The 27,174-nt window shown below is 42.4% G+C and overlaps 1 protein-coding gene across 1 annotated transcript in view; it reads right to left on the bottom strand.

Moving 5' to 3' along the window:
* LOC144824950 (otoancorin-like) overlaps positions 1-27,174 on the bottom strand; it is a 559,576-nt gene that overhangs the window by 75,216 nt on the left and 457,186 nt on the right. The window contains exons 20-21 of the mRNA XM_078683892.1: positions 24,185-24,336; positions 14,536-14,675 (exon numbers count right to left, since the gene is read on the bottom strand). Of these exons, the coding sequence (XP_078540018.1) occupies positions 14,536-14,675; positions 24,185-24,336 (292 nt within the window). The remainder of the gene's footprint in view (positions 1-14,535; positions 14,676-24,184; positions 24,337-27,174) is intronic.

The raw sequence follows: 27,174 nt of genomic DNA, 5'->3' as shown, positions 1-27,174 counted from the left end.
TGACACAGTCCTTTCAAAATTGACATTTCTTACGCTTGACTGTAAATCCATAATCTTCCAAATGCTTCATCACCTTCTCTAACAACTCATCATGGTGCATCTCATTCTTTCCTGCTATCATAATATCATCCTGGAAGTACCAGACATTCTCTAAACCTTCAAATATCTTTGTCATCACCCTTTGAAAGACTGCGGCTGCAGATGCTAGCCCGAAAGGCACTCTCAAATATCGAAATGCCCCTAGAGGAGTGCCAAAGGAAGTTAAATGCCTAGAATCGTTATGAAGATTAATTTGATGATATGCCGACGTCATATTGACAACTGAAAAAACCTTCCCTCCTGACATAGCTGACAACATTTCTGAAATATTGGGGAGTGGTTGTCTATCAACCCAAATATTCCGATTCAAATCCCTCAAGTCAATACATAGCCTAATTTTACCACCATCCTTAGGAGCTACGATGATTGGAGCCAACCATTCGGAGGATTACATTGGCTCAATAATTCCCTGACTCAACAGCTTGCCCAATTCACCTTGCAACGGTTCCCTCATCATAAGCGGCACATTGTGTACCTTGTGCACAATCGGGATAGCACCTTTTTTTAGGATTATTTTGTGGCAGAATCCTTTTAACAAACCTAATTTATCCTTAAGAACTTGTGGAAACTTCTTTGTAATACATTCCTCAAATGTATCTGCAGAACTCACATCACAACATTCAGGCAATGATACAATAACAGGATTATTTGCACTTGGATCTAATTTTATACCAAGATCTTTTTAGTGACGCCAACCCAAAAGATTAGAGCCGTAATTGGTCAAGTATATTCGTCCATAAACCACTTGTCCCATGAACGAGATATTCATCCATTTCATTGCTAAAATGTTTATTTTCTTACCTCCATACCCAACTGCTTTTATATCAGGGTCAGACCAATCATCATATTGTTCTTTGGACAATGTATCTTTTGATATCAGAGTATACATACTCCCAGAATCAACCAACACCGTTACTTGAAAATCATTTAAATTGATATTGCAATGTGGTTTCTCAACTTTCTCATCACTTTCTATCTTTGCACCTTTAACTTTCCCTTTATCTTAGGTATCAACCTTGCAAACATGAGTAAATTCTTTCCCATCAACAGGTACAATGATTTCCGTTACATCATAATGATATCATGATTCATTTATACATTTAACACCACTTTGTGTATATCTTGACCTGCACATTTTGGAAAAATGATCTTTTTCCCACAGTTACGGCACACTGTTCCTCTCGCTGCACACTTAAAACTTGCAGCAATATGTCCGAGGGCACCACAACAAAAGCATTTTATTTCTCTTTTGTCTCTCCTTCTACTATCATTTGCTATACTCTTCTTTGCTCCCTTCAAATCTTTCTTTGCTGTATCATTAGCAGGAGTCTTTTGAACTATAGAAATTAGAGAAACTTCACTGCTACTATTTGTAACCTTTGTTTCAACTTTTGACGACGTATCTATGTCTTTCAACCATTTTGCAGCATGTTCCATTCCTTTTACAACTTGGATCGTGCTTTCAAGATCAAGGTCTTTCGTTAACAACTTTTCTCTTACCCTCTTGTCATTGGTGCATCTCACAATTTGATCTCTAATGAGAGAGTCACTTAAGTTTTCAAACTTGCAGGTCAAAGATAACCCACGCAAAGCTGCTACATACGCATCTATATCTTCATCTAACAATTGTGCCCGTGTAAAAAATGTATTTCGTTCTGTAAAAAGTTCAATCGGGTCAGGGACAATCGATATTTGCCCGGCAGTATTGCCTCTGTGACCCTCTAGTTATTTAAATCAATGAAGAGGCAGGCGCTGGAGACTGGAAAGCAGGAAACAAGGGTTTTTATTCTCTCCGGAGGAGAACACAACGAAACGGACAGAAGGTATCGTTCTGAGGTGCTCTAACTGTATTCCTGAGGCCTGGCCTCTTATACACACATTTATGACTTTATTGTAGATTACACATACATGTTAAAGCTTTGATGTACGGAAAAGACATTCTCGGAACTCCCCTTTGGGCCCGTTCCCACACACATTTACAGTTGAAGTCCCCACCCTAGTCACAACAGGTGATGAGCATCGCGCAGCTGGATAATCCGCCGATTCACGGAATGTGGGGGGTTTGATCGGGTCTCATGGGGTGGGGGCTTTGATCAACCCGGGGATTCTTTGATGGGGGAAGCTTTCTATTGTACGGGGAGGGGCAAGGATGGTATCGGCAGAGCTGGGTGTCGGCTTGGGAATGGGGAGGACAAAACGGGCACACGGGGAAAAAGGGTTTTGCATCTAAGGGCCGGAGATCATGAAAGGAAAGCAGGGAGGTGTCGCGCTGGGAACAGGATGAGGGCCTGGGGCAGAGCAGCGCCGAAGAGGGGTTTATGACTCAAGGCAGGTGCAAGCAGGGGGTGGATAGCGTGCAGGCTTAGTGAAGGCGAAGGGCTATGTCAGGGGCCAGCGGCATGCAAAAGGGTTCGTTCTGATCGGGGCATCTTAGAAAATGGCGGGCGCGCACGACAAAAGTGTGGCATCAGGGGAAGAGGCAAGATGGCGCAGATAATGTTCACCAAAACGTACTAATTTTCAACAGTTCCATCACAACACTAACTTTTGTAATGAACCTTAAATCAAGCATTTTAATTGACATTTCGTACACATTAATAGGTTGTCCATCACCTACCCCAAGAGATATTTCTGGTAGATTCTCGTACAACCTCCTCCCTTCAACTCCTAAGTGATGCAGTAGTATAGCTTGACGCCTAACAGGTCCATATTTATCCCCCCCAATTGCTAACATATATGTAAAAAGGAGTTTTTTCCATTGTTCCCAAGGTATTGGTGGTGAACGTGGAGTGGCCAAGCATTTAGTTGGGAAATCCATGGCCACATTTTATGGCGACATCCTCGTCGCCATAAAATGTAGTAATTACACAAATCCAGAAGTGTAATTAAGATCTTTTTATTCTGGATTGGTATCCTCAGCACGGCAGTCCAGCTCACAGCGCTGCCCAACAGTAATGTTCCTACATAGAACCCTTAGAATAAAGAATCCACATCCTGTCTGGACATTCCAGCTCACATGCTAGCCAATATGAAATGCCCTATTTAACTTCATTTAACTCTACAATTGGCCTATTTTCTGTCTCAATCCAACCCTGCCCCATGCGTAAATCGAATTCCTTCCCTATGCCTCTTTCCCTCTACGGTTCACCCTATTTATTGATTTCCTACAGGGCTGCACTGGCCATTGTGCTTTTTTTTTAACTGCTGCACGAGACGCCACTAACTAAAAATATCTTCAGTTCCAAGGAAGACTGAAAGGAGGTTTCGCAGTACTTAATGTGTAAAAGAATAAGTGCCGGTGCCCAGGTCATAGCTAAGAAGTCCATGGCGGCAAAATGTAAATGTTGGCGCACTGCTTACCAAGGCTATGTAGTTTTGAATCCACCTCATACCTCTTTATTCCACCCCCAAACAGTACCTGCTTCTCTATCTCACGCTTGCAGTTTCCTGTTTTCTCCGTTTGTGATGAGTTTTCCGTCTATCTTTCTCCTTCGTTGTGCCTCCCACCCCCCCACCCGGCTCTCGAGAAATGTCCTTTGAGGTAAAAATAAGTCCCGTCGCAAATAATGAGGCTCAAATCAAGCACTGGTTGCCACTCCGGGAATCTAAACGCGATCCTCTGGTGAAACATTAGACCCTGTATGTAAGATACATTAATTTAGATACACAAATCTCTTAAATGTCTTCATGCCCACAAGCGTTAAGAATAACTACTATCCAGTTCGTTATACTTATTTTATCGCCCTGGGAAGGAAGAAGTGCCAGGGAAGCCCTGCTGGGATTTCAAACTAAGTATTTGACAGCATAATGTTTGCAGAAATTTCTCATAAAATGTCGGCCTTGTGCTCTTATTTTCACGGGTTCTCACTGAACCAGAAGGCGCTGCAGTCAATCTGACATTCGGGCTGTGCTGGTCGCCCCAGAATGCCAGGCTGTGGCTGGGGATGAAGGCTCCTGGCCTGCGGACGTCTGCGGCCAGCGCAGCCACTCGCCCAGGTCAGCTAATTCCATTTCGGATGATGGAAAACCAATTTCTCTCCTCGTGTCAATATCCCAGTGTCAGCGAGGCGTTCCCCCTAACCAGAGCCCTTGGCGGGGAGTAATTCCCCTGCCCAGTTCCCCACACGCCGAGCCACACGAAAATAAACATCAGAGCTCGGTGATGAGAAGACTGCCATTTTAGGTTTCGGTGGAGAAAGAAAATGCATTTAATTTGTTATCTGTCTTGGCCAGACCTTTGAGAGATGATTGTACACCCTGGTCCCGCAGAGAGGTCTTGACACATAGTGAAAAAAAAAAAAGACGATTAAGCATGGTCGTCAATCGCGGAACCAAGGCAGCAGGGGGAGGGGAGAGAGGAGATGGCCTGCACCTGTTTCCCTTGCCAGAGCGAACAGGAACCATCTGTTTGTAATTAACAGATGGTTTGAAAGCTCGCTCCCGCAAGGGAATCGCCAAATGTGCACGCGTTGCCATTCAAAGCAATGCAATGTGAGCACGTTTTTGGCAGAAAAACTGAATGGATTGCTATAGGTCTTTTCCTAAGCAGCGCATGCGCGCTGCATAGGCATGACCTAAAAAAGGAGTAATAGAGAAAGTGTCAGAGAAAGCAGTCCCGTTTGTGAATGCAATGTTTTGGTCTTGTAAAAGAACAAGTGTTGGCGCCCTGTAGTGAATTTGAGAAACTATAATTGATTTTTGGTTTACAGGCATTTTGAGATGGAAAGTCCCCATTTCTAAGAGATATTTTGGAGAGGAATGATCAGTTGATAAAACTGGATATGAAAGATTCTTATTTTACCATACCAATAGCGGAAGACAGACGCAGATATCTGCAATTCAGATGGGTAGAGAACCTTTAGCAGTTCACTTGTCTACCTTTTAGACTGGCATCAGCACCTTGATGTTTTACGAAGGTACTGAGGCCAATTGCTGCATTTCTCAGGGAGAGAGGAACTCCAATATTTATGTAACTGGACAATTTCTGATCATGTGTCAGGATCAAGAAGAATTAAGGACATAACTTTGTCTAGTGCTGGATCTGTTGGAATCCCTAAGTTTCTTTGTCAATATGGAAAAGTCAGTACTGGTCCCTTCTAAGGAGGTCGAGTTCCTTGGGTTTCAGGTGAACACAAGTGCTTTCAACTTAAATTTTTCACGTAGAAAACAGTTGTGAAAATAAAATCAGAAGTCATATAGGCTTTGAAAAAACAGTTCATTACATTACAGTCTTTAGCAATGATTAGAGGTTTGTTTTTGTCTTCACTTCAGACGACCTTCTCGGGGCCACTTCATTTCAGGGCATTACAGAGTTTGAAGGTGAAAGGCCTAAAGAAGGGTTTAATGTGTGGGAACCAAGTGAAGATTACTGCAGAATCACAGGAAGTGTTGAATGGATGGATCTAAAATAAGGATGCTTGGAATAGCAGAGAGATATATGGAATATGCCCAGATTATATATTAGAGACAGATGCAGGCCTTTTTAGTTGTGGAGCTTGTTTGAATCAACAAGAGACCATTGGCAGTTGGTCATGAATAAAGAGTTGGGACCATATAAATAGTTTGGAGATGAGAGCAGGACTTTTTGCATTGAAAACATTTGGGAAAACATTAAAGAACAGCAATATTTTACTGGAAATGGACAATGTTTCAGCAGTCCTTTATATATATTGCTTGTGTGGAAGCAAATTCAAAAATCTAACTCAGATTGCGAAGGAAATTTGGAGGTTTTGTCTTGAACAAAGGATAGGTTTACAAGCAGAGTATTTACCAGGTCTGTTCAACACAGCAGCAGATTAAAATTCAAGATATCTCATGGACTACAGAGAGTGGAAGCTGAATTTAAAAGAAATCAAGAGATTTGTGGTTCTTTAGAGGTGGATCTGTTTGCATTAAGGTTGACATTCCAGCTACCTTGGTATTTCAGTTGGAGGCCATATCCTTTAGAGGAAGCAGTGGATGCTTTTCAACAGGATTGGAGAGACTTCGGGTATATGCATTTCTCCCTTTTGTGAGGTGAGGTGGCGGAAATGTCAGGTAGCTCTGATCACTCAATTTTGGACAGCTCAGACTTGGTTTCCTGGGTTGTTGAAGTTAGTAATAGAGAAGAAATATTTGATTCTGGTTTTGGAGGCAATGTTGCCAGGTGCTGAAAGAGAGATTCATACTTTGGTTACAGAAGGGGCATTGGACCCTCTTGCTTAGATTTTGAGGGTGAAAAGCACTTGGCAAGACTTGGGCACCAGGAACTAGAAAACATTATGTTGGAGCATAGAAAAGATGGGGTTTTTGGTGCGTAGAGAGGTACTTGGATCCAGTGGAATCATCTTCCATTGAACATTCAAAATATTGTCCTTCATTATTTGAAAAGGGTCTGAGTTATAGGACTATTAATTGTTATAGATCATCAGTGGTGGCAGGTCATGCACCCATAGTGTTTTTTTGTATTAGAAAAGATACCCTAATTTGTAGAGTTATGAAAAGGATAAAGTTGCAGAGACCACCTAGACCTAGGAATAGTAGTTTACAGGATGTAAATTTGATGTTTGAGAAACTGGAGAGTTGGCATTGAAATACGTATTTGACTCAGTTTTAATGTCTCGTACGCAAATAGGCCTAGAGAGGGTCCTAGACAGTTTTTCTAATTTTATGCATGGCCTTGGTCTTAGTGTGAACACTTCAAAGACCTATATAATGAGGTGTGGCTGTGGTAGTCAGAGGTTCAGGGACATGTTTGTGGTCAGACAGAAGATAGAGTCCACAAAGACTTTTTCATATCTTGGAATATTATTTCCTAAAAGTGACTCATGGACCCAGCCCTTGTGAATTTTTCAAGAAAACTGGGCAGCCGACCTCCTGTAGAGCTTATTAAAATTTACAAAGCAAAATGTATTGCCACTACTATGTATGGGGCAGGGGTGTGGAGATTTGCAGCTATTAACCCACTAAAGCTGGTGGAAAACACCTTCTTAAGATTTATTTTGTCTGTACCGGCTAGTACTTCCTCGTATGTTTGCCATGCCGAGCTGAGGTTTCCAAATATTTCTGATCTTATTAAATTGGAACCTATTCTCCTATGGCATAGGATTTGGACGAAAGTGGAGACAAAATTGAACAGGGACATCTTAACGGCTAGTCTGCAATGGAAGGGGCACTAAAGGTTCCATGGGTAAGGTATGTTCAAAACTTTATGTGCGATTTAGGTCACTTAGAATACTTTACCAACCCGAGTACTATCCAGACAGTCTTGAGAAAAGACCTAAAAAAGGAGGGTCTCCAGCTATTGGATACATTAAGAATATCGGTAGAGATTTTAAAGCCCAGTGTCCTTCATAACCAGCTGATTTTAACTACTTTTAGCATACAATCATACTTAACATTTGTACCTGGTGGGTACAATAGGTTACTATTAACTAGATTTAGGCTGGGGACCTTTCATAGATTTGTAACCTTTCCTAACATGAACGACTGGGTCCGAGATTTGCAACTGTGTCCATGCGACAACCAGTCAGCTCAATCTACAATCCATGTTGTTTTAGCTTGTAAATTTTATAGGGAGTTAAGGAAGCTATGGATTGCTTCAATTTTAAAATCATTTGGGATAAGACACTGATTATATTGCAGCTCTTGGAAAATGAACATATAGCATGCAGGATGCCTTGTTCTTGAAGCAAGTATTATATTAAAGGAAACGCATTTTAATTTAAGCACTGAGACTACAGGCGCATGGTCATATTTTTTATCAAGTTTGACTTAAACAAAAAATTCTGCACAAATTATTTTTCTTGATTTTTATACCTGTCTATTTATGAGTAAATGAATTGTGTGCTTTATGTGCTTTTATGATTGTCAAAAAAAGCAATCAAATAAAGTTTTCCTTGACTTGACTTGACTCCATGACAATTATCATGTAAGTTAGCAAATTTGCTATGTTTCCTTTCATTTAGAAGGGTTTCCGGTGTAAAATCCTTGGAGGTGATTAATCGTTTTTACAACCCAGATGGAGTTATATTTCAAATTATAATAAGACTGAGGCTATGTCTTTCTTAGTGTTTCATCCAAGATTTGATGATCTTCCAAATGTATGTGTAGTACAGTGTTTGAAGGAGCATGAATGTAGAATGAATGAATATAGAAGGGTTGGTGTAACACAGTTGTTGATCTCTCATTTGAGACCCTTTAATCCTGTGAGTTCAGTGACTCTACTGTGTTGGGTTAGATTTTGTATGCATGAAGTGGGAATTGATATGCATACATTTGGTGCACATTCAGTAAACGGTGCAATGGCGAGTAAAGTTTTTTCTTAAGGGATCGCCTTGAGGAGATTTTGAAAACAGCGAATGGGTCTAATGCTGATGTGTTTGCGAAGTTGTATATGAAACCTGTGGAATATGTTTCGTCTGTTGAGTTTTCACAACTTTAAACGTGCATAATACTAGCCTCCGGTTTTGACATGAAATGTAGATCTCCTGGTTTGGTGATCAGAGAATCTGGATTTCATTAAAGACATGGAGGCTAGCATAATCCCACCCACCTTTCCAAGGTAAGAGTATATTTGGAAGGAGAGTGGTTTATGAAATGTATACATGGTATCAAGTATATTAATTTATTTGCCAGGAAAATGCTCAGCATTCATTTTTCATTTACCTCAATGTTAGATTTTTTTCAGAGAATCAATGAGGATGGAGGACTTCAGTATAGGAGACGAGTGGAAATTCTGAAAATGTTGGTATTTTCTGGTTCAGTTTTTCTGGATGTTTTAGCCTTGGAGTAGCTGTTAAGAGAAAGTTGGCTGCTGGGCTTGGATTTACATAGACTGTAGTAAAGGTTTGCTCCAAAGTGCTGCATGGAGTAGCAATATAGACTCTGTGCAATCCAGATTATCTTTTCACCAAACTAGGAGAATCTACATTTTCCATGACAGTAGAGAGCGAGAGGACGGTCATGCAGTTGATAGCCCGTGCTGGCAAAGAGCAAGAGAAGTACTGCGGTGAACAACAAGTAATGGCGACTCAACTGTGTAAAAAAAAAATCTTTGATTATTTGACAGCGGCCAGGACAAGGTCTTCCAGTTTTACAGTACCTTTAAAAACAGGATAATGCAGAGATGAGTCATTCCTCCAAAGCAACGGGAGTTTTAACTCACCAGATCATCACTAAAATCTGTTGTGCTCTCAAGAGAAGTGATCATAATATAGCTAAAGAAAAGGTTCCTCAAAGAACCAGTTCCTTCAACGGAGAGACAACCAAACACAGCAGCAAAAGTGCTGCACAATTTGTCACTTTTGGTATAACAGAGAAAGACTCTGTAACCAAAATTTAAAGATCAATAATGCACAATGTGCCTAACCATTTTACAGGACATAGCATGTCCTTTTAGAAGACCCCTCACTCACCAACCTAGTTGGTGACATGCTTCATCATCGGGGTCCCACCCCGCAGGCCAAGTGCCAGCAGGGTGTGCTTCGACACCTGACTACAGTGGAGCGGGTATTTTTTTTCTTTTTTTATATGTGCAGTGATACTAAAAGGTGATTAGTGATTTAAAAAGTGGCCAATACTACTCACTCCAAGACTTTATTCCTGAGTGATTGGACACCCTAAAGGAAAAACTGTGACACCTATGTCTAATTAGGTAGACTCCGGTGTTCAAGACGTGTAGTGTTTTAAAATAGCGACGTGTGCTATGTGATTAAAATACAGGTCTACATGTTTCAACCAACTTGCAATTGTGGGTTTTCGTCAGGACCAATGTAGATGACCTGGGAGGTGCGCACACGCTAAGGTGCGCCCTGCCCTCGATCATGAAAAACGGAACCACAAACTTGTGGCCCTTTCCAAAATTGTGATGTCTTCTCCCCGTTCTGGAAAAAAAACTCAGAAAGCGGCAATTGACCGTTTCATGGGCGTCCGGGTTCAAAGAGCTGTGTGCTCACGTAACTTGTGGCTTCTGCTCATCAATCAGGTAACCTACTTGGTTCCTATTATGGTACGCCCCGTGGCCACAAGTTTGTGGTTCCGTTTTTCATGATCGAAGGCAGTGCGCACCTTAGCGTGTGCGCACCACCCAGGTCATCTACATTGGTCCTGACGAAAACCCTCAATTGCAAGATGGTTGAAACATGTAGACCTGTATTTTAATCACATAGCACACGCCGCTATTTTAAAACACTACACGTCTTGAACACCGGAGTCTACCTAATTAGACATAGGTGTCACAGTTTTTCCTTTAGGGTGTCCAATCACTAAAGAATAAAGTCTTGGAGTGAGTAGTATTGGCCCCTTTTTAAATCACTAATCACCTTTTAGTATCACTGCACATATAAAAAAAAGAAAGAAAATACCCGCTCCACTGTAGTCAGGTGTCGAAGCACAACCTGCTGGCACTCGGCCTGCGGGGTGGGACCCCGATGATGAAGCATGTCACCAACTAGGTTGGTGAGTGAGGGGTCTTCTAAAAGGACAGACTACCATCCAATCCCCGAGCTGCAGGGCAGCGCAGGGATTGACCTGAGTGAGCTAGAAAGACGCTCTGCTCACGCTAGGGAGTATTTCAGGGGTTTATCCAGCCCAGCTGCTTAATGCAGCTGTGTGAGAAAAACCTAAGTGCACATGTGTGTGCTGGTTGGCTTGAGACGGCCAGCCAAATACACATGAGCACTTAGGGAGTGCATGTAGCACTCCTCCTCCCCCTCCCATGCCTCGACCCCACCCATCCCTACAGTGCTGGCTCAGAGCTGGCAAATGCAAAATAAGATGGTGCAAGAACATTGTTTTATTTTTCATTTGCTGGCTCTGAGCCAGGCAGTGGGGCGACGCTCCTCCGCCACTGTAGAGAAGCTGCGATATTCAAAACTCAGGAAGCAGAGAAAATTCCAACTGCCCTTAGTTTAGGCCACTTTGTTTGATGCCAATGTAAGATGTATATTACAACTCCCTGGATCCCAAAGAAATGTATATGCCCACTAGAGATTCCACATAACCACTGACTGACTCATGCTGATTTGTCTGGTAAGCCACAGTTTCAGATAGTCTGTTGCTGAGAACAGTGCCATAAATACAAGAGCAGATAGAACCACAGTGGCCAGCGCTGTATAGCAGAATGTGCAAAGAGTCAAGGTGAATGGAAAAACAACTGTCTGTGATCTCCCTTTGTTCAAAACACTGACCCTGCAACTAAGGCCTGACTCTGATTGGGACGGGTAATAGAAGGTAGGGGCGCTATCAAAATTGTCAAGTTTCATCCAAGGACTCTGGACTCTGGTTGCTGAAGCAAATGAGCTTTCCCTCTTTTCAACAAACTTTTTTCACCTTTGACATTTTAAATAAGTATTGGCAAAGCTAATAGTTCTCGTCAATGCAAGAGTTATTGTTGTTGTCAATGTCTTTTAGCCTTGTTGTATAGCAGCACAGCTGCTGTTCAGCATGGCTGAAAGTCCTAGAAAAAAGTGCTATGACATGCCAAAAATGTGTTCACTGGGTTTCAACATATTGTATTGTCCCAAGGTCCTAAATAATATAGGGTTCAAATGCCCAAAACCACATCCAATTAAGGATGTAGTGTATATTTGATCCATACCATAATTTACGGTTGACACAGTATCAAGTATCGGCTACATGTAGTGCTGAGCTAGTTAGTATAAAGAAGTGAACGCATAACATGTGGACAACAAATAGGAGCAACCTCTAGGATTGTGAAAATAACCTACAACAAAACATGTAGGTCATAACAGATTATACCACTTTATTAAAACAAATAAAACCAAGAAAACATACAGCGGCATATAAAATGTGTTATAAGCATATTACATCCATATGTCAAACAGGCCGAAGAGACTGCTAAATGGCGTAAACACCCATGTAGTCTAAATGCAGCCAAAAGCGTAGTAATGGTGTGCATGTAAAACCTTGACACAAAATGGTCATAGTGATGTGATGCCGTATAGAAAGATTGTGAATATATATCGAAAAACTATGTAACCCGGGCAGAAGTAACTGCTGAGTAACATGTTCATGACTCCACATTGTAGAAAGAGAAGCACATTGAAAAGCCATGTCACACGAGCAGAAGTAACTGCTAAATAACGTGTGGATGACGACATATTGTAAGAAAGTGAACCTTTGAGAAATAATATCACACAAGCCTGAATGCCTGCTAAAAAACATATACTTCCATGCAATATAAACATAACTAAGAGCGTGACATTAGTGAAAAATGAAACAGAATGTGCATAATAACATAGCGCCACATTAAAGATGATTAACATACTAAAAGATAATGTCATACGTGCAGAAGTGACTGCTCAATTGTGTGTGCCTCCCTGCGATGCGACAACAGCTAAATTTTTATATGGCATTTTAATTCAACTTATCCCACAAATCAAAGTGACCACATAATGTCCAATATGAGTGTGACTAAGAGATTAACATGCTGCTACTTACCTAAGATGTTTAGATCAACACCCGAAGCCACCATCCATAATAAGATAAGCTGGTAGGGCATTGCAAGAAAGACACCGTATTTAAATCTCCTCCAGATGACACCAGACCCACTCCAATAAAGTATAGGCTAAAACACGGCCCCCATTACGAGTTGCAGTGTTTCAAAACACAAGGATAATCGAACAGACATCTGGTACAAACTTGTTGCAAATCTCTGATTGCTGCAGCATTTGTGACGAGATAAGAACAAGATTTACAGCCCTGTTTACAGAACTGGAGAAACAGAGCTCGTAGAGAGTGAAAAAATAAGCGCTCATGTGAAGTGCTCCAAATCAAAGAAAAAAGTAATTCAAAAATATTTGCTAAAATGGGTACTGGGGATGTATAGTAGTAATTGCTCTTGGGGAGGGCTATACACAGGAAGAGGCCTGACACATGCATGCCTTGGACAAATGGGGAGAGAGAATATGAGAGGGACGATGGAGCCAGCAAACGGGAAGCCTATGGCCGGCTGAAGCCTACAAAGTATATACAACATGTCTCTTCCAAACCGCGCATGTGCTGTCTAGAGCCGAGACATAAAAATAAATTAAAGTTTGTCAGCTGTTGTGCAGCCTTCATAATCCAGTTCTATGATGAACATTGGTTGTAAATTGGATGTACTTTGCATAGGATGCCCCGGCGTTGAAGGAAGTGACCCGATGAGGGTCACCCGGGTCACTCGAGAGCACCTCTCAGCCTTTCATACAAATGAAGATTCAGTCAGACAGTAGAGACTACAAACCAAGTAAGCTTTATTCAGGATACTCTTGAGTGGAGTCCGGTCTGACCAGCCTCTTTGGATTGCTGCAGAGGGACTGAATTCATCAAGCATGTTGTTACAATAAGTATAACTCAAAACCAATAGAGACCATACCCCCCCCCCCCCCGACTGGAAATTTCCTGTTGGTAGCTGGTGAACCAAGGAGATACAGAAGAATGGGTTTCAATCCCAAGACCGGGCACATGCTATCTCAGCGCCAAGGTCGCTCTGTTGCACCCGCTGCTCTAAGGGTGGGAACAGGCCTATCTAGTGGGAAAAGTATGTACCGACAAAGACAGTGTATTCATTAGTACTGCGAAACTCAACTTTGGAGGAATGAAAACAATTGCAGCTGCTTTCAGCTGGGATAGAACATGAGAGAGACAAAAGTTAATTTCGATCATGACTCAAAATTGCGTCTGGAAATAAAATGGTGCTTGTGAATACTAACTTAAGACATACAGTGCATGGATAACTCAGCTAACACATTTTTATTCCAACAGCATGGCATTTGGTACCCTGACAGTGCCCTCATCCCCCTAGACTCAACTTAAGGGTCATGAATGCTGTGACAGCAACAGATTGTAAACTGGGCTCCTGCTCCTTGTCCTTGCCGTTGCCGTTGTATTTAAGTCGAAAGTGGAAGGCTGTTGGGAGGCCAACAGTTAGATAAGAGTTTAGATGTGTGATGCCGCCTGGGAAAAATTGTGCGCGATGTCTCTTTTACTCCGGCATTTTTGTGAATCAAAATCCATGGCAATCAGAGTACATAGTGAGAGTGGGTGCCTGAAAGAATGAACTTTTTTCTTGAGTAAAACCGCTCCCAACACCATCTATCCTCAGCTCAAAACGTATGTCATTGAGATCAGTATCGTGCAGTTCTGAAAATATACTGTAGAAAGACCTTCTGGAAAAAACGGTCTCCAAAATATAAACCTTGAACATATTACCTCCATGCAAAGATTTTTACTTGTCTTTTAACATATATCACGGTCCATTTGCTATGCTAACCACAATTCTAGCATATTTGGGAGCAAGTGTTTGATACTGGAATTAGGTGCAGGACAATATTATTGAGGGCATATTTTTGCATATGTTTTCACATGCTACCAGTAGTTACATTATATACATGTAATATGAATGCAACTAAACTTTGACTCAGGATTTGGAACAGATATGTCATTGACTATTACCTGCTACTGTTCCAACCTCCTGACACATCTCCCTGGTCCAGTTACTGGGAGTTCCGAAAACTTCCAGAGCCTTGCTCTTCAGCGCTGTCAGCACAACATTATCCGGGCACATCATTTTCCCAATATGCATTGCAGCTCCACTGAAAACAGTGATGAGAAGAAAAGGTTATCCTGTAGGCTTGTCATATGGGGTAGATAATCCTTCCCAAGATATGCATCACAAACCATGCCTATAATTGTAGCATTAATGCAGGAACTGTTTATTGCAAACTACACTGTCTAAACAAAAGAGGTTCCTTGACATTAATCACCACTTCAATATGTGCTATATACCTTCTTGGTCTGTGCTCCTTGGGGGTATACTATCACTTGATCTAAGACCTCTCAGTTTTTTAGACCCCGTCCCAATCAAGGTCACTTTGGCCACACACAGCGGTGTTTAATCATATTCTCCACAAATCCTAGCTAATAGCCTTGAGAAAAAAAATTGAATTAAATAAAAGTATGTTATGTTGTGGGGACTGAGGATACCAGATCAGGGCTTATTAAATTTGTTTTTGTTTTTGTGTGGCACTAAAAAGATATTGTAGAGATACTTTATATCAGACCGGTAATTTGGTGATAGTATCTAATGAACTATGGGAAGAGTTGCACAATGCAGACCCTTATACTTGGAAAATGTTAAGCTAGTTAGGATGGGGAGTGATAATATGATAGAGTACGTTTTCACTGCAGGGCGGAGAGGGTATCCTTACAGGCCACTAAGCAGTATATTTACAAGCCCCTTGAGCCTCTAGTGCGTTACTCATTGTGACACACTTTGGTGCCCCATATTTACAAGGACACTTAAAGCCACCCTGCGTGGCTTTTCTTGTCCTTGTAAATATGGCCCCTTTTCATGCAGCACTTTGCGTGAATGGAGTGTTCCATGGGTGTTGCTGTTCCCACACAACACCCATAGATTCTGCCGCATTTCCAAACTTTAAAGGTTTTGTAAACCTGTGAAATTCGTCAGAATCCTATGCCTCCCCAGGGATGGCATAAGGAGGCACAACAAGGAGAAATATTGCATTCTGCAGCACACATAGCAAGCAGGAAACACCTCTCGTGATTTTTTTTTGTGCAGGAAGGTGTCCCTTCAGGTACCATTGCACCATGGTGCAAGAGTGCCTGCATTGGCGTATGGCAGACAATTGTATGCCAGCGCAGGGAGAGCCCCTGGTGTTAATTTCTTGTAAATATGGCCCTTATTTACGAGAAAGTAACGCAGTGTGGTGCTGCAAGCCATTTGGCTGCACTTTGCTGTGTTAATTTCAGAGCACAAATCCCTGTACTCTCCCTTACGCTGGTGCACAATTGGCTGCTATGTGCCAATGCAGGCACCCTTGCGCCACTGTGCAAGGGAGCCAGCGTTGCGGGAATTATTGTTTTTGTGCGGGGAGGTTTCCCTTCCTTTCCAAGAACAATCACAAGAGGTGTTTTCCTCTTTTGCACGCATAGAAAGAGGAAAAACTAAGGAGAAATACATGTGGAGGAGTAGGATTCTGACGCATTGCCAGGTTTATGAAACCATATAAATCTGGGAATGCAGCAGAATCCATAGGTGTTGCGTGAGAACACCCACAGCAACATTCATGGAAGGCCCCTTTCACACAAAGTGCTTCACGAAAAGGGAACGTGTTTGCATGCAGGGACATGAAAAAGCCATGCAGGGTGGGTTTACGTGTCCTCGCAAATATGGAGCACCAAATTGTCCCGCCGGTGCGTCACAAACAGTGACACACCGGCGGCGGAAAGGGCTTGTAAATATGCCCCTAAATTCTTAAAGACGGTCTGGAAAAGGGAATATGTCAGATCAGGTTTCAAATGCAGGTAACTTAGTTGGAATTTCAGTGCACTGTAGATGACATTCCATAACAGAGTGCCCTCAACCTTGTCACTTTACCATGTCTGAAACCATCTTGGAAGACAGAGAGGGGACTGGACTCCAGGTTTCTAGGGAAGTGTAGTGGGAACCCAACTTCTGGACATTTGTCTTCCGATTAATTGGCCTAGGAATTAAGATTTCTTGGCAAAACACTAAATACTACAAATGCAGCACATTTGTTGACAGACGGGGGAAGGCTATATCAATTGGTTGTGACGTTGACATTGACAACAATTGTTGTATCAGTGGCGTAACGATACTGGAAGAGGTCCCCTGCAAATAACCCAGCCAGGAGCTCTCAGGCCAGGTGCCTGTCACCCTTGCACAGTGCCTGGTGGAGGGGGGGGGGTCCCTGGAGCTAGGGCCCCTTAGCTCTGAGGTGGTGGCAGGGGCTAATATTACATCACTGGTGTTTCTGAAAGAATACTGATAACATTATCATCCTGGAAAAATGCCGCATTCAGAAAAAATCGAATACCACAATATTGTGAAGTCAAGTATACATAGGTAAGTATAAACTTAACTTCAAAATATTGTGCAGTCAATATTCTGATTGCAGTATTTACTATGTTTAAAACTTGATATTCTGAGAATGCACCATGTTGATGTGAAAATTATGAATACTGTGACACTAAATTACATGAAATACCAATAATGTCTTTATATATCAGGATTCGGAATTATAGATAGCTGAGGTCCGTGATTAGGAGAAGGGGGGGAGTAATTGCCACGGAGAGACAGCCATGCAGGGCCTCGAGTGACAGAAGAGCCCCGAGGACATTTTTTTATGAAAATAGGAAACTTTCAACACAAGTTTCACTAGAAAGGTACTGATAGATTGAAGTTTCTGACCCGAAATGGTGCCAAGGGTCGATTGCAGATGGAAACATTTATAAGCCTCTATGGAGACGTGCTTGCGTTGGGATTTGAAGGAGCAGTTGTTGGAGAGATAGGTCAGTGTTGTGCCATGTGCTGGCTTGAAGACAAGCTTAAGGTATTGAAGGGGAATGCTTTGATTAGTGGACGTCAATGTGTCCGGGTGATTCCTGATGAACTCATGCTGAAAAATCCTCTAAAACCAAAGTCACACTGCCAAAAAAGTGGTCCAAATTCCCGGATCGCCCCTTTTATGGATCATCATCTGCTTAGTCTCAGTCGAATATTTTTGGGGTGAAATGTTTGGTAAATTAAATATTGTATAGCTTCGAGATCCAGAGACATTGGTATAACTAGAAGCACTGGATTTTGGCTGGGTAGGTGAGGAGAAATAAACCAGCTTGGGGACCACAACACTTGATCTGGCTATAATTGCCACCTGGGCGGAGTTTTAATGTCCTGATCGGTACGAAACGGAAGAAAATCACCCAAAGCCGGTATTTTTTAGCCTGACCAGTATGTGTTTTAAATAGTAATCGTAAGGCAAAAGCTCTTTCATAGGTGTTCCAATGCGGCATTAATGATCCATGTCTGATAGTAATCTAAACAAACACAGTAAAAACATGTAAAAAGGAATAGGGATATTGTTTGTATAAAGAGTCCACTTAAATTATCATTGCCCAGCCATTGCAGAATCTGGTTGGGTATTTTTTAATGCTACTTTTTTAGTAGTTTTAAATAGTGTGAACTCGTCCCAGAGGCACTGGGGCAACCTACACGAGCCCCAGTTACACTACACAAGATTACATTAATTTTTATTTCAGTTAGGGAGATTCATTGATTTCCACATAATCACAGGATATTGAGCAGTCGCCAGGACTCAAACCTGGCAGCTCTGGCCACAATGCCACATCCAATTATTTAAGCTCCCCACCCTCAACACGGCCTAAAAGACACTGGGGTTGAGATGACAACACCAATGGGAAACCTCTCCTCTTAGCCTTTTCACAGCCCACCATAGAAAAGGCATAGAAAGGCACACGGCTGCTGCTACTTCAGGGGTTCTCAGGTGGGAATGGCCCAATGGCCACAAAAGCACCTGTCCCCTCTCCCACGAGGCCCCTCCATATTCCCAGCCTCCTCACAGCCCCATAACCTAGCCGCAATACCTGGCCATAATGCCCTGGCAGGGGATGAGACTGTTTCTGACCTGGCAGGCCACACAAGGTAGGGGGCCGAGGTGAGAATGCCCTAAAGGCCAGAGCAACACCACTCCCCACCACCTAAATCAACAGCATGTCAGGGGCGTGCCCTGTGATGCTAGTGCCACAGTTGCCTGACGGGGATTGGGGAAGACAGTAAGGGGTAGATTTTCAAACATTTTGTTCTGGGTAAGCATCGCAAAAGTGACACTAACTAGCACAAAATATTTTTGTGGGACTTACTTTCTACTGCAAAACTTGTTTTGTGCTGAAAAGTACCCTAAAAGTAGCGCAAAGAAGCACAAAGCACTGCTTTGCATTACTTAGCACAATGGGGGTGTTACATGAGTGGCAAACGGGCATCAGATGTTGATGCAACTTCAAAGGAGGCACTTACAAGAGAAATGTTTTTATTTCTATTTTTTATTCCAACTTTGCATCCGTGCTGCACTGTGTAGCATACATACAAAGTGGGAATGTCTTTTAAACTTGTCTAGGCATGGTATTTTGAAGGACGCCCTTACTGTACAAAACCTATTCTAGACTCACACACACACCCTAGTTCCATGGCGGTAAGTTGTGTGCCTGGCGCATGGCCGCTGAAACCAGTGCCGGCGCTAGGGAGAGGGTTGAAGAGAGCCATATCTCTGAATATATGGCACTCTCTTGCTCCCTCCCTGTCACACAATGCTGCACAGCCCAAGTATCCTGGGCCGTTTGGCAGAGGCCTCAAAAACTGTCCCACAGTGCCACTGAAGCACTGGCACATCGCCTGATGCCCGACTGCCCGCCTTCCCAATCCGAACCTGTCTTTAACTCGGAAAAGGAACAAAATTTGCCAGCACCTATCTCACTTCCTGACGCATCCATTTTGCTCCTGACTTTTCATTGACGCTAGCCAGAAAAATTGGGGATATTTTTTGCCCATCCATGAAATTAAGGCCTTATCACAAAGGCAGCCACTGCAGCACAGCGGCCAGAGCGGCTGACTTTGAAGTGCAGGGCTCATGGTTCGATTTTAGGTGGCGGCTCAGCTCAGCACCATTTGACTCTGGGTAATAGCTTAGTCAATCTCCCAGACAGCCCCAAGTGCCTTGAAACCTTAAGGAGTGATATGTTTGTGCTTTACAATTAGGAATTTATTTTAACATTTCCAATTCCTCAAAAGGGTTAAATACATATACTGTGCAAATCAACTCATAAGTATTCACCAGTCTGGGCTGGTGTGATAATGTATTAGTGGATGTTCCCCAATACTAATTCGCTCCACTAGACTACATCAAAACATTGCCACTGAAAGCCTGCATAAGTTATCTAAGCTTACTGCCACCTCAACATATTTGCCACCTAGCTGACTTGCTGATGGCGCAGAACAGTGTACAAGTTTCTATCTCAGCCTTTTCAAATCAGTAAAGAATCTTGCTATATACTACCTTTACTCACACCCTCTCTGAATGCGGACCCACTCATAACATAAGATCCACCAACCACAGCCTACTAATAACTGTGCACTGCCTCCAGGTTCAGATCTTTCCATCTTCTAGGCCGAATGCATTGGAACATGCTACTGCCAGACATTCAGGCAATCCCACCTTTAGAAGAATATTCCAAGCCACCCTCTTAGATGTTAAAAAGAACTACTGGGAATCACAACTTTCAGTGAATAACACCTGTTTTTTGTGCTGCAGAGTGAGCCATCCTTGAAAGCTGGCCAAAAGGCAATGGGCAACAGAGGGTACCCTATGCTATTTTAGAGGGCCAACTCGCTTGGGGACCTACCCACAGACACGGTGGGCCACAGCCTGGAGGGAAATGACTAAACACCTATGGTGGGAAAAGGACAAATGAAACACCCTTATGGGCTAGTAACACGCTTGCAGAGGTAGGGAAGCTATGGGGCTTCTCTCGATGGGACCAGTAAACTAGGTGATCTGTAGAACGAAGGAGCCCTGATTCCCATGAGCTCTCTTACAGGTGAAGATCAGATATCTGAGATGAAAGTTTACAAATTTCTACAACTGAGGCATGCTCTGTAATCCTACATAGGAATAGGAATGATCATTGTAGATACCTCCCCACTGGAGCACATAATTCACATGGAGCACCTTCCTAAGAAGGTTATCTTAGTGGAGAAGCGTGATTCAGTGGTTAGAGGCGGCAGACCCGGAAGCTGAGATCGACCGTGGACCAGGGTTCGATTCCCCGCCTCGGCGGGTCTCGGGCTCAAAAATTCCACGGACTCGACAATTCTCGCTCCGGTGCCTACTCGAATCACGGGGTCACACTCTGCAACTCTGGGCAATAGCTTGCTTAATCTCCACTACGGCCCCTCGCGGCGGGATGCCTGGCTTTCACCTTGTGGACACCCTGCCGGGGTTTCTCACAGGGGAATACCAGGACGGGTTCCCTAAGCAAGCGCCAGGATGCCCTTTGGGTGACAGGTTTGCGCTATATAAGTACACCTACATTTACATTTACATTATCTTACTGAAATATATGAACATTATAAATATGGGAGGACATGAAAAAGATATAGGGGTCATCGATGTTGATGACCTGTAGCAGGCATTGAAAGGAGCCAGAAAGATAGCGATCTGAGCTGGACTCAGACTAGTCCAGCTAAGAATCCTCCATAGGTCCTACTATACCAGGAAAATGATATACCAGGAAACCCATGCAGCAAAAAATGGGAAATACTTCAACAGTTGACTGTGCAAGAGACTGCAGTCAAAATACCCCTTCCTTTATATTCTGTTATCCAGTGCGGAAATAAGGCCTTACTGGGAAGGAGTTTTGGCCCGCTTGCACCAGGTCACTGGTTCCGGCATAGAGAATTTATCCAAACTAATCGTTCTAAATGTTCGGAGAGAGTGTGGTCCCCAAAAACATACAAGGCTGCTCATAGCACCTGACTTCATAGTGGTGAAGAGGAATGTGGCACAGAAATGGAGAACAGGCTATCCACTGGATATGGCCGGGTGTAAGCAGAGTATTGACTGGTGCATGCCTGCTATGAAAAAAACTTATGAAAGCAGAGGCTGCCCGAAAAACATGAATACAGATCTGGCAAACAGTGGAAGAATTACATGGGGATGGCATTGACAGAAAAGGTTCATACACTAGGGATCAGACTTATGCCTAGGTTCACAAACCGTAAAGTGAACACTGTGGGTGTAACTGGTGAAAGAACGCCTTCACATGTCTGCTTACTCGTCCTTTGGGAAATGAAGGGGCACTAAGTTGTGCAAAAAGTGACTGATTTTGTTTTGTTCTTAATTCGTTTAAAAATAATCAAATTTATTTAAAAAAAATTAAATCAAAGCAGAATTGAAAAGTCACTTTTTATAACTTGGAAGAAGTTGAAACATCGCCAGTTCTGCTGGGAATATTTATATTCTGTGCCTGCATGATCCTCTAGCAATGTTTGATCCGTAGCCTTAGTTAAATGTGTGTATTCACCAATCTGGTGCACTTAACTTATGCAATAAATTGTCTTTTATCTAAACGAAGTTTAACCACTCCATCCTCACTGATCTATGTACCATAATTGATGCTATCGAAAACATTTATGATTGAAATGGTGCAGCTGTCAAGTAAATCCAATACTACAGCTAATATTTTAAAAGCGGTACGTTCAGTCTGTACGCAACTCAGTCTTAACTCATTTTCTGGGATTTCACTCCATATAAACATTACAGTACCTTTAAAGTCTAGGAATTAATTGGCTCTCCAAAATGTGAACTCGTCAAGATCAGCTTTCTTCAGATTAAGACTCTGATGTCTTTGCTGATACTCAGGTCTAGATTTATTAATACTGTTACAGTGGACTCTCTCATGCTCTTTAATTTTGACCGTAGTTGGTTCAAAATGCTGAAGGAGAGCTTAAGAGGTCATGTCTTTGAGGGAACGCAGGCTCCATATGGGCAGTTCAACAAACAGAGGATTTCGGTCAAACCATGTTACTTGGCCTACACATTCACCTACAATAGTGTCCCTAACTGTTGGTGGTTGTCTCGTCCTCATTACATCCGGCTTTGAAAACTTTGTGTTTTAGGGGTTGATCTCTTACTCATTCTTCACAGTCGCTTGAGCTCAAAGGGGTTGGGGACATTGACTTTTAGTTCTTGTCTCAAAGGCTTGGACAATCTCCACTGGGACCTGAGATTATGTTGGTTCTTGGAGCAAAAAAGGTTATTTATACAAACTGCAACAGATCGTGGGAATGAAGTCACAGAAATGTTGACCTCTGATTTTATTGGGGTGATCCATGTTTAGGACTGCATAGTTACATCTACTCTCTTGAATTCTAATGGTCATCTTTACTTTTTTGTCTCTTTACACCCTGCCTCTGTTCCTGTTTCCAGTCCATGACCATACTAGAAAGGTATATTGGCCAGCCCCTTTAGATAGCCGGCTATAAAGTTGTTCTTTCAATTCAGTTACTTAATTACCTCCATTTGTTAGAAAAACTCCCTTCCGTGGTCTTCCTATCACTTTCTTTCTTTTGTATTGGGTGGAGGGATCTTTTACTGTAATTTGTATGCACCATAAACATAACCATCCTCCTTCTCACAAGGTAGCTTCATTAACAGTAAATCATCATTGCTACGCAAAACCTTGTTAGAAACTGATCTTGACCTTCATAGATTTGTACCTCTGACCAGTACCTAGGGGCAACTTTAACTTTACGATAAATATATACTAAGCTTCTCAGTTTATTAAACACACAATATGAAATAGACGTTTGCCTTTGTCATTGAATTACATTTGTTTTCACCCTGCTGAACTGGCGCTAAACACCACTAATTAATTTACATTTGGAATTATTTCTGCAAAAGCTAGCCTGGGTTGGCAAAGCCATTGAAATAATGTATAAAAAGATATCCTTTGATTAAATACTTCTGAATTTCTATCAGATGACAATGCTAATCAGCTTCAGTTGAGAGGTAAACACTTTAATGGTGTTCAACAATTGACTACTTATTGCTTTGTGGTATATGTAGTCATAGTTGCCTGTTGGGGTATGTATGCATATTTTATTGTTCTCTCTATTCCTGTGGACCATTACTTTTGAAAAAAATGTTAGATACATATAATTTCAACTCTGAATTCTGAACAGTAGGCAACATGCAATGTTTTTGTTTTGTAAACTTACCATAATTCTTAACTCTATGATAATTTCCTATAGTGCGTAAAGTTTACTTAGTGTGGATTTTCTTTTAAAACCAAGACCCTTTGCACCATTTAGATAGAAGCTGATTGAAACATGTTGGCAAAATCCTTACAATTTGAAACTCAGGAGAAAAACGGTTTTAAAGTTGTTTAAGAACTGCCTATTAACATGTTTAGCGAAAACAGGAAAAATGTTCAAACTACTCTAGGCCAGTGCTAAGGACGTTCTTGAGACTTAGCTCACGAAATAAAAACTTTACACAGCCTTAAACAGGAGTTGAAGCATTCGAATTTGACAGCACAATCTAAAAACAGTTTCCAATCCAATCTGTATGTGCACAATGAAAATTAAAAATAACAACTCAAAACAAATTAGATAGAGTCAATAGCTTGCAATGCCGAACAATACTGGGCACGGTCCATCATGCCTAGGTGTTTACTTGGAATATTCTGGAATAAATTCTCCCATTACCTGTAGGCAGTGCTGTTGATCTGCCTTATCTGTTCTGGCGTACGTACGCATAGAAAGTACCCTAGAGCTACCAAGTCTGTGTCGCTCAGGGAGGCCATTTGATTTCCGTTGCTCAGATAGTATTTCCAAATGGTGCCAGCTCTTGCTGTGTACTGTGGAAAGAGACAAAGGACAAAGTAATGTTTAGAAGCTCACCTAGGCCATACCAAAGCAGCGAGACCCCTCCAGGAAAATGCTCTTCCCAGGGGCCGCAATAAAAATATCAAGATAATGCAGTGCATTCGGGAACCTCTGAATCAGTGTTACATTGGATTAATTATTGGAGGGAATGCCATTGGATGAACCCTGGTCAATGTGTTTATGGCAATCTTGTCAACCTGTTGCAAATACAGGCGTTAATGCTGTAGATTTGGCACACTTTAGTGCAGCTTTTCTTTGGTCACTGTGACAGTCAGCTGTTTTACTATGCTGAGGTTAGGAGGGCTGGGGCACACAAAAGTGCAAGATGCACACAGCAAGTATAAGGAGTTGCGCAGTCAAGTGCAGTACTCTTATTGGGATGGTGCAGTATACGTGCAGTACAATTGAGTCTGTGACCCTCAACTCATTGCACCTGTCTGTTTGGTTCTGATCATAGTAGTCTGTCTGGTCATAATTAATTCCCCATTTCCGTTCTCTTTTTGTCATACCTATCAGCTCGCACTCTGTTACCTCACTCGAAACACACATCACTGCCCCTCCCACCTCGAAGCAAATGTCTATTACCTACTTACCTTTCACTACACCATTCAGCTCCCATCTCATGACGTTTATTAGACCCCCTTCATTAACATGTCAACTCATCTTATTTTGTTCACAATAATTGCACATTTTATCTCACAATTAATTACTCATTTCAGTCATATATCTATCTTTACATCTTTCACCTGAAGTTATATTACAACCCTAAGTGGCATTCCCTACACATTTCAATGAGAATCTCGTTTCTTTCAGTTATTATATCATTACTAGTTGCAGTTTGCTTTTCAGAGCTAGGCTTCTTTGTAGTTAGAAGACCTACAATCTTGGGTGAGGGATAGCTCCTCCCCTTTTGGGCTCTAGTTTTTAACAGTGAACTGAAGGAATTACGAATGGAGCAGATTTGGGTATAGAGTCTGTTTTATAAATCTTTCTTTTTTTATTTAAGATAAAAAAAGAGTTAACAATTGAGATCCCATACACTGGATTCCTGCGCTCTTAGTAGCAGGGAAGTGTTCGCTATGATTAGCGACTATTACATTGATTACCTGTGAATACAATTTGGTTTGTTTTATTTCAGCGAGGGTGGCCAGAGCTGGAAAAATACGGCATCTCATGGCAAATGTATACTGTGCTACACTACATCCACTAAAATACTCAATTGTCTTTGGTTTTGTCTGGCACTGAGCTATGAACGAAAAAAGTATTTAAAGCTATCAATTCTCAGACTAGGTGTAAGACCATGCTTAGACGGCTTTCAAAAGTGCTTTAATTGTAAAGACGAACTTCTATCAACAGCCTTCATGGATTTCTTGAAAAGCTGCTCAACAAAAACGTTGCACCACCTTAAACACCATTTGATGAAATGCACCTAAAAACTGGATTATCTTTGAATAAACTTCGATAGGCTAATTGATACATTATACCTAGAAATTCCTACATAATCAGAGCTGTGGGTCCCGTGCTCTCCGTGCCACTGGAATCAAGCTAGCCTGGCTGAAAAGGGGTGAAACCCTGAAACAATCAAATGAGTAGAACAAAGCAGGATGTACTTACTGGCCCACCTATGGGGTTGACAGCATGTACTACGGAGAGGTGGATAAACGATTCTGGTGACAGGTAACACAACAATTAACGTAAAGAAGCCCCAACCCATGCCTCCCCCGCTCCCTAAATGATTGGTCAGGAGACAGCACTAAATCTCTCATGTAATGTATCCCTCTCAGGCGTACATACACCCAGCACATGGACTAACCACACTATTGCTCAATCATTTTACTGTACCCTTACCAGGCACACATACAACTAATGCAGAGTCACTACTCAAACGCTATGCAGCACTCAACATTTGCCTGATGTTGGCTGAGGGTGAGTTAAGTTCCCAGCAGCAGAACTTTTATGAAGGTCAGTGAGTCCTTAGGCCTCACTCCAGTGACACAAGGTAAAAAGGTCCTGTTCTCTACTACTAATCACTTCACGGTATGCTGCCACCACTGAGCTCATGATGCTTAACTCCTGTTGAGGTGGTAGCCTCACACCACTATGAGGGTAGCGCTTTGGTCACCCCTCCCGGTCCAGCTAGACTGCAGTCCGTGAGACACGCCTATCTCATGGCACACACGCATAATCCGTGTTCGGATACGACAAAAAAAATCAGCATTAGGGATCCAGACAATAGTACAAATGGGCACTCAGGGCAGGGGTAAATGTCTCTTAACATGCAGAGGGCATTTCCTTCCCAACACTAGGAATATTCACCCCTTGATCCTAGTGGAAACATCACGAGAATTGGTTAATAAGGCAGATCAGGGTTTACATTGAAAAATTGTGGGAGAAATGACCAAGGAATGCGTGGCTCAGTGGTTAGAGGCGGCAGACCCGGAAGCTGAGATCGGCCGTGGACCAGGGTTCGATTCCCCGCCTCGGCAGGTCTCGGGCTCAAAATTCTACGGACTCGACAATTCTCGCTCCGGTGCCTACTCGACTCACGGAGTCGCACTCTGCGACTCTGGGCAATAGCTTGCTTAATCTCCACTACGGCCCCTCGCGGCGGGATGCCTGGCTTTCACCTTGTGGATACCCTGCCAGGGTATCTCATAGGGGAATACCAGGACGGGTTCCCTAAGCAAGCGCCTTGAGACCCCTGGGTGATTTGTGCGCTATATAAATCGAAATACATTTACATTTACATTTACAATGCAGATCCCTGACTAAATGAAGGACGTGCTGGCCACAAGAAACAGCCATCAGAG

Source organism: Lissotriton helveticus, chromosome 3_1, assembly GCF_964261635.1.
Source record: "Lissotriton helveticus chromosome 3_1, aLisHel1.1, whole genome shotgun sequence".
Taxonomy (NCBI): domain Eukaryota; kingdom Metazoa; phylum Chordata; class Amphibia; order Caudata; family Salamandridae; genus Lissotriton; species Lissotriton helveticus.
This window is presented reverse-complemented; position numbering and strand designations above follow the sequence as displayed.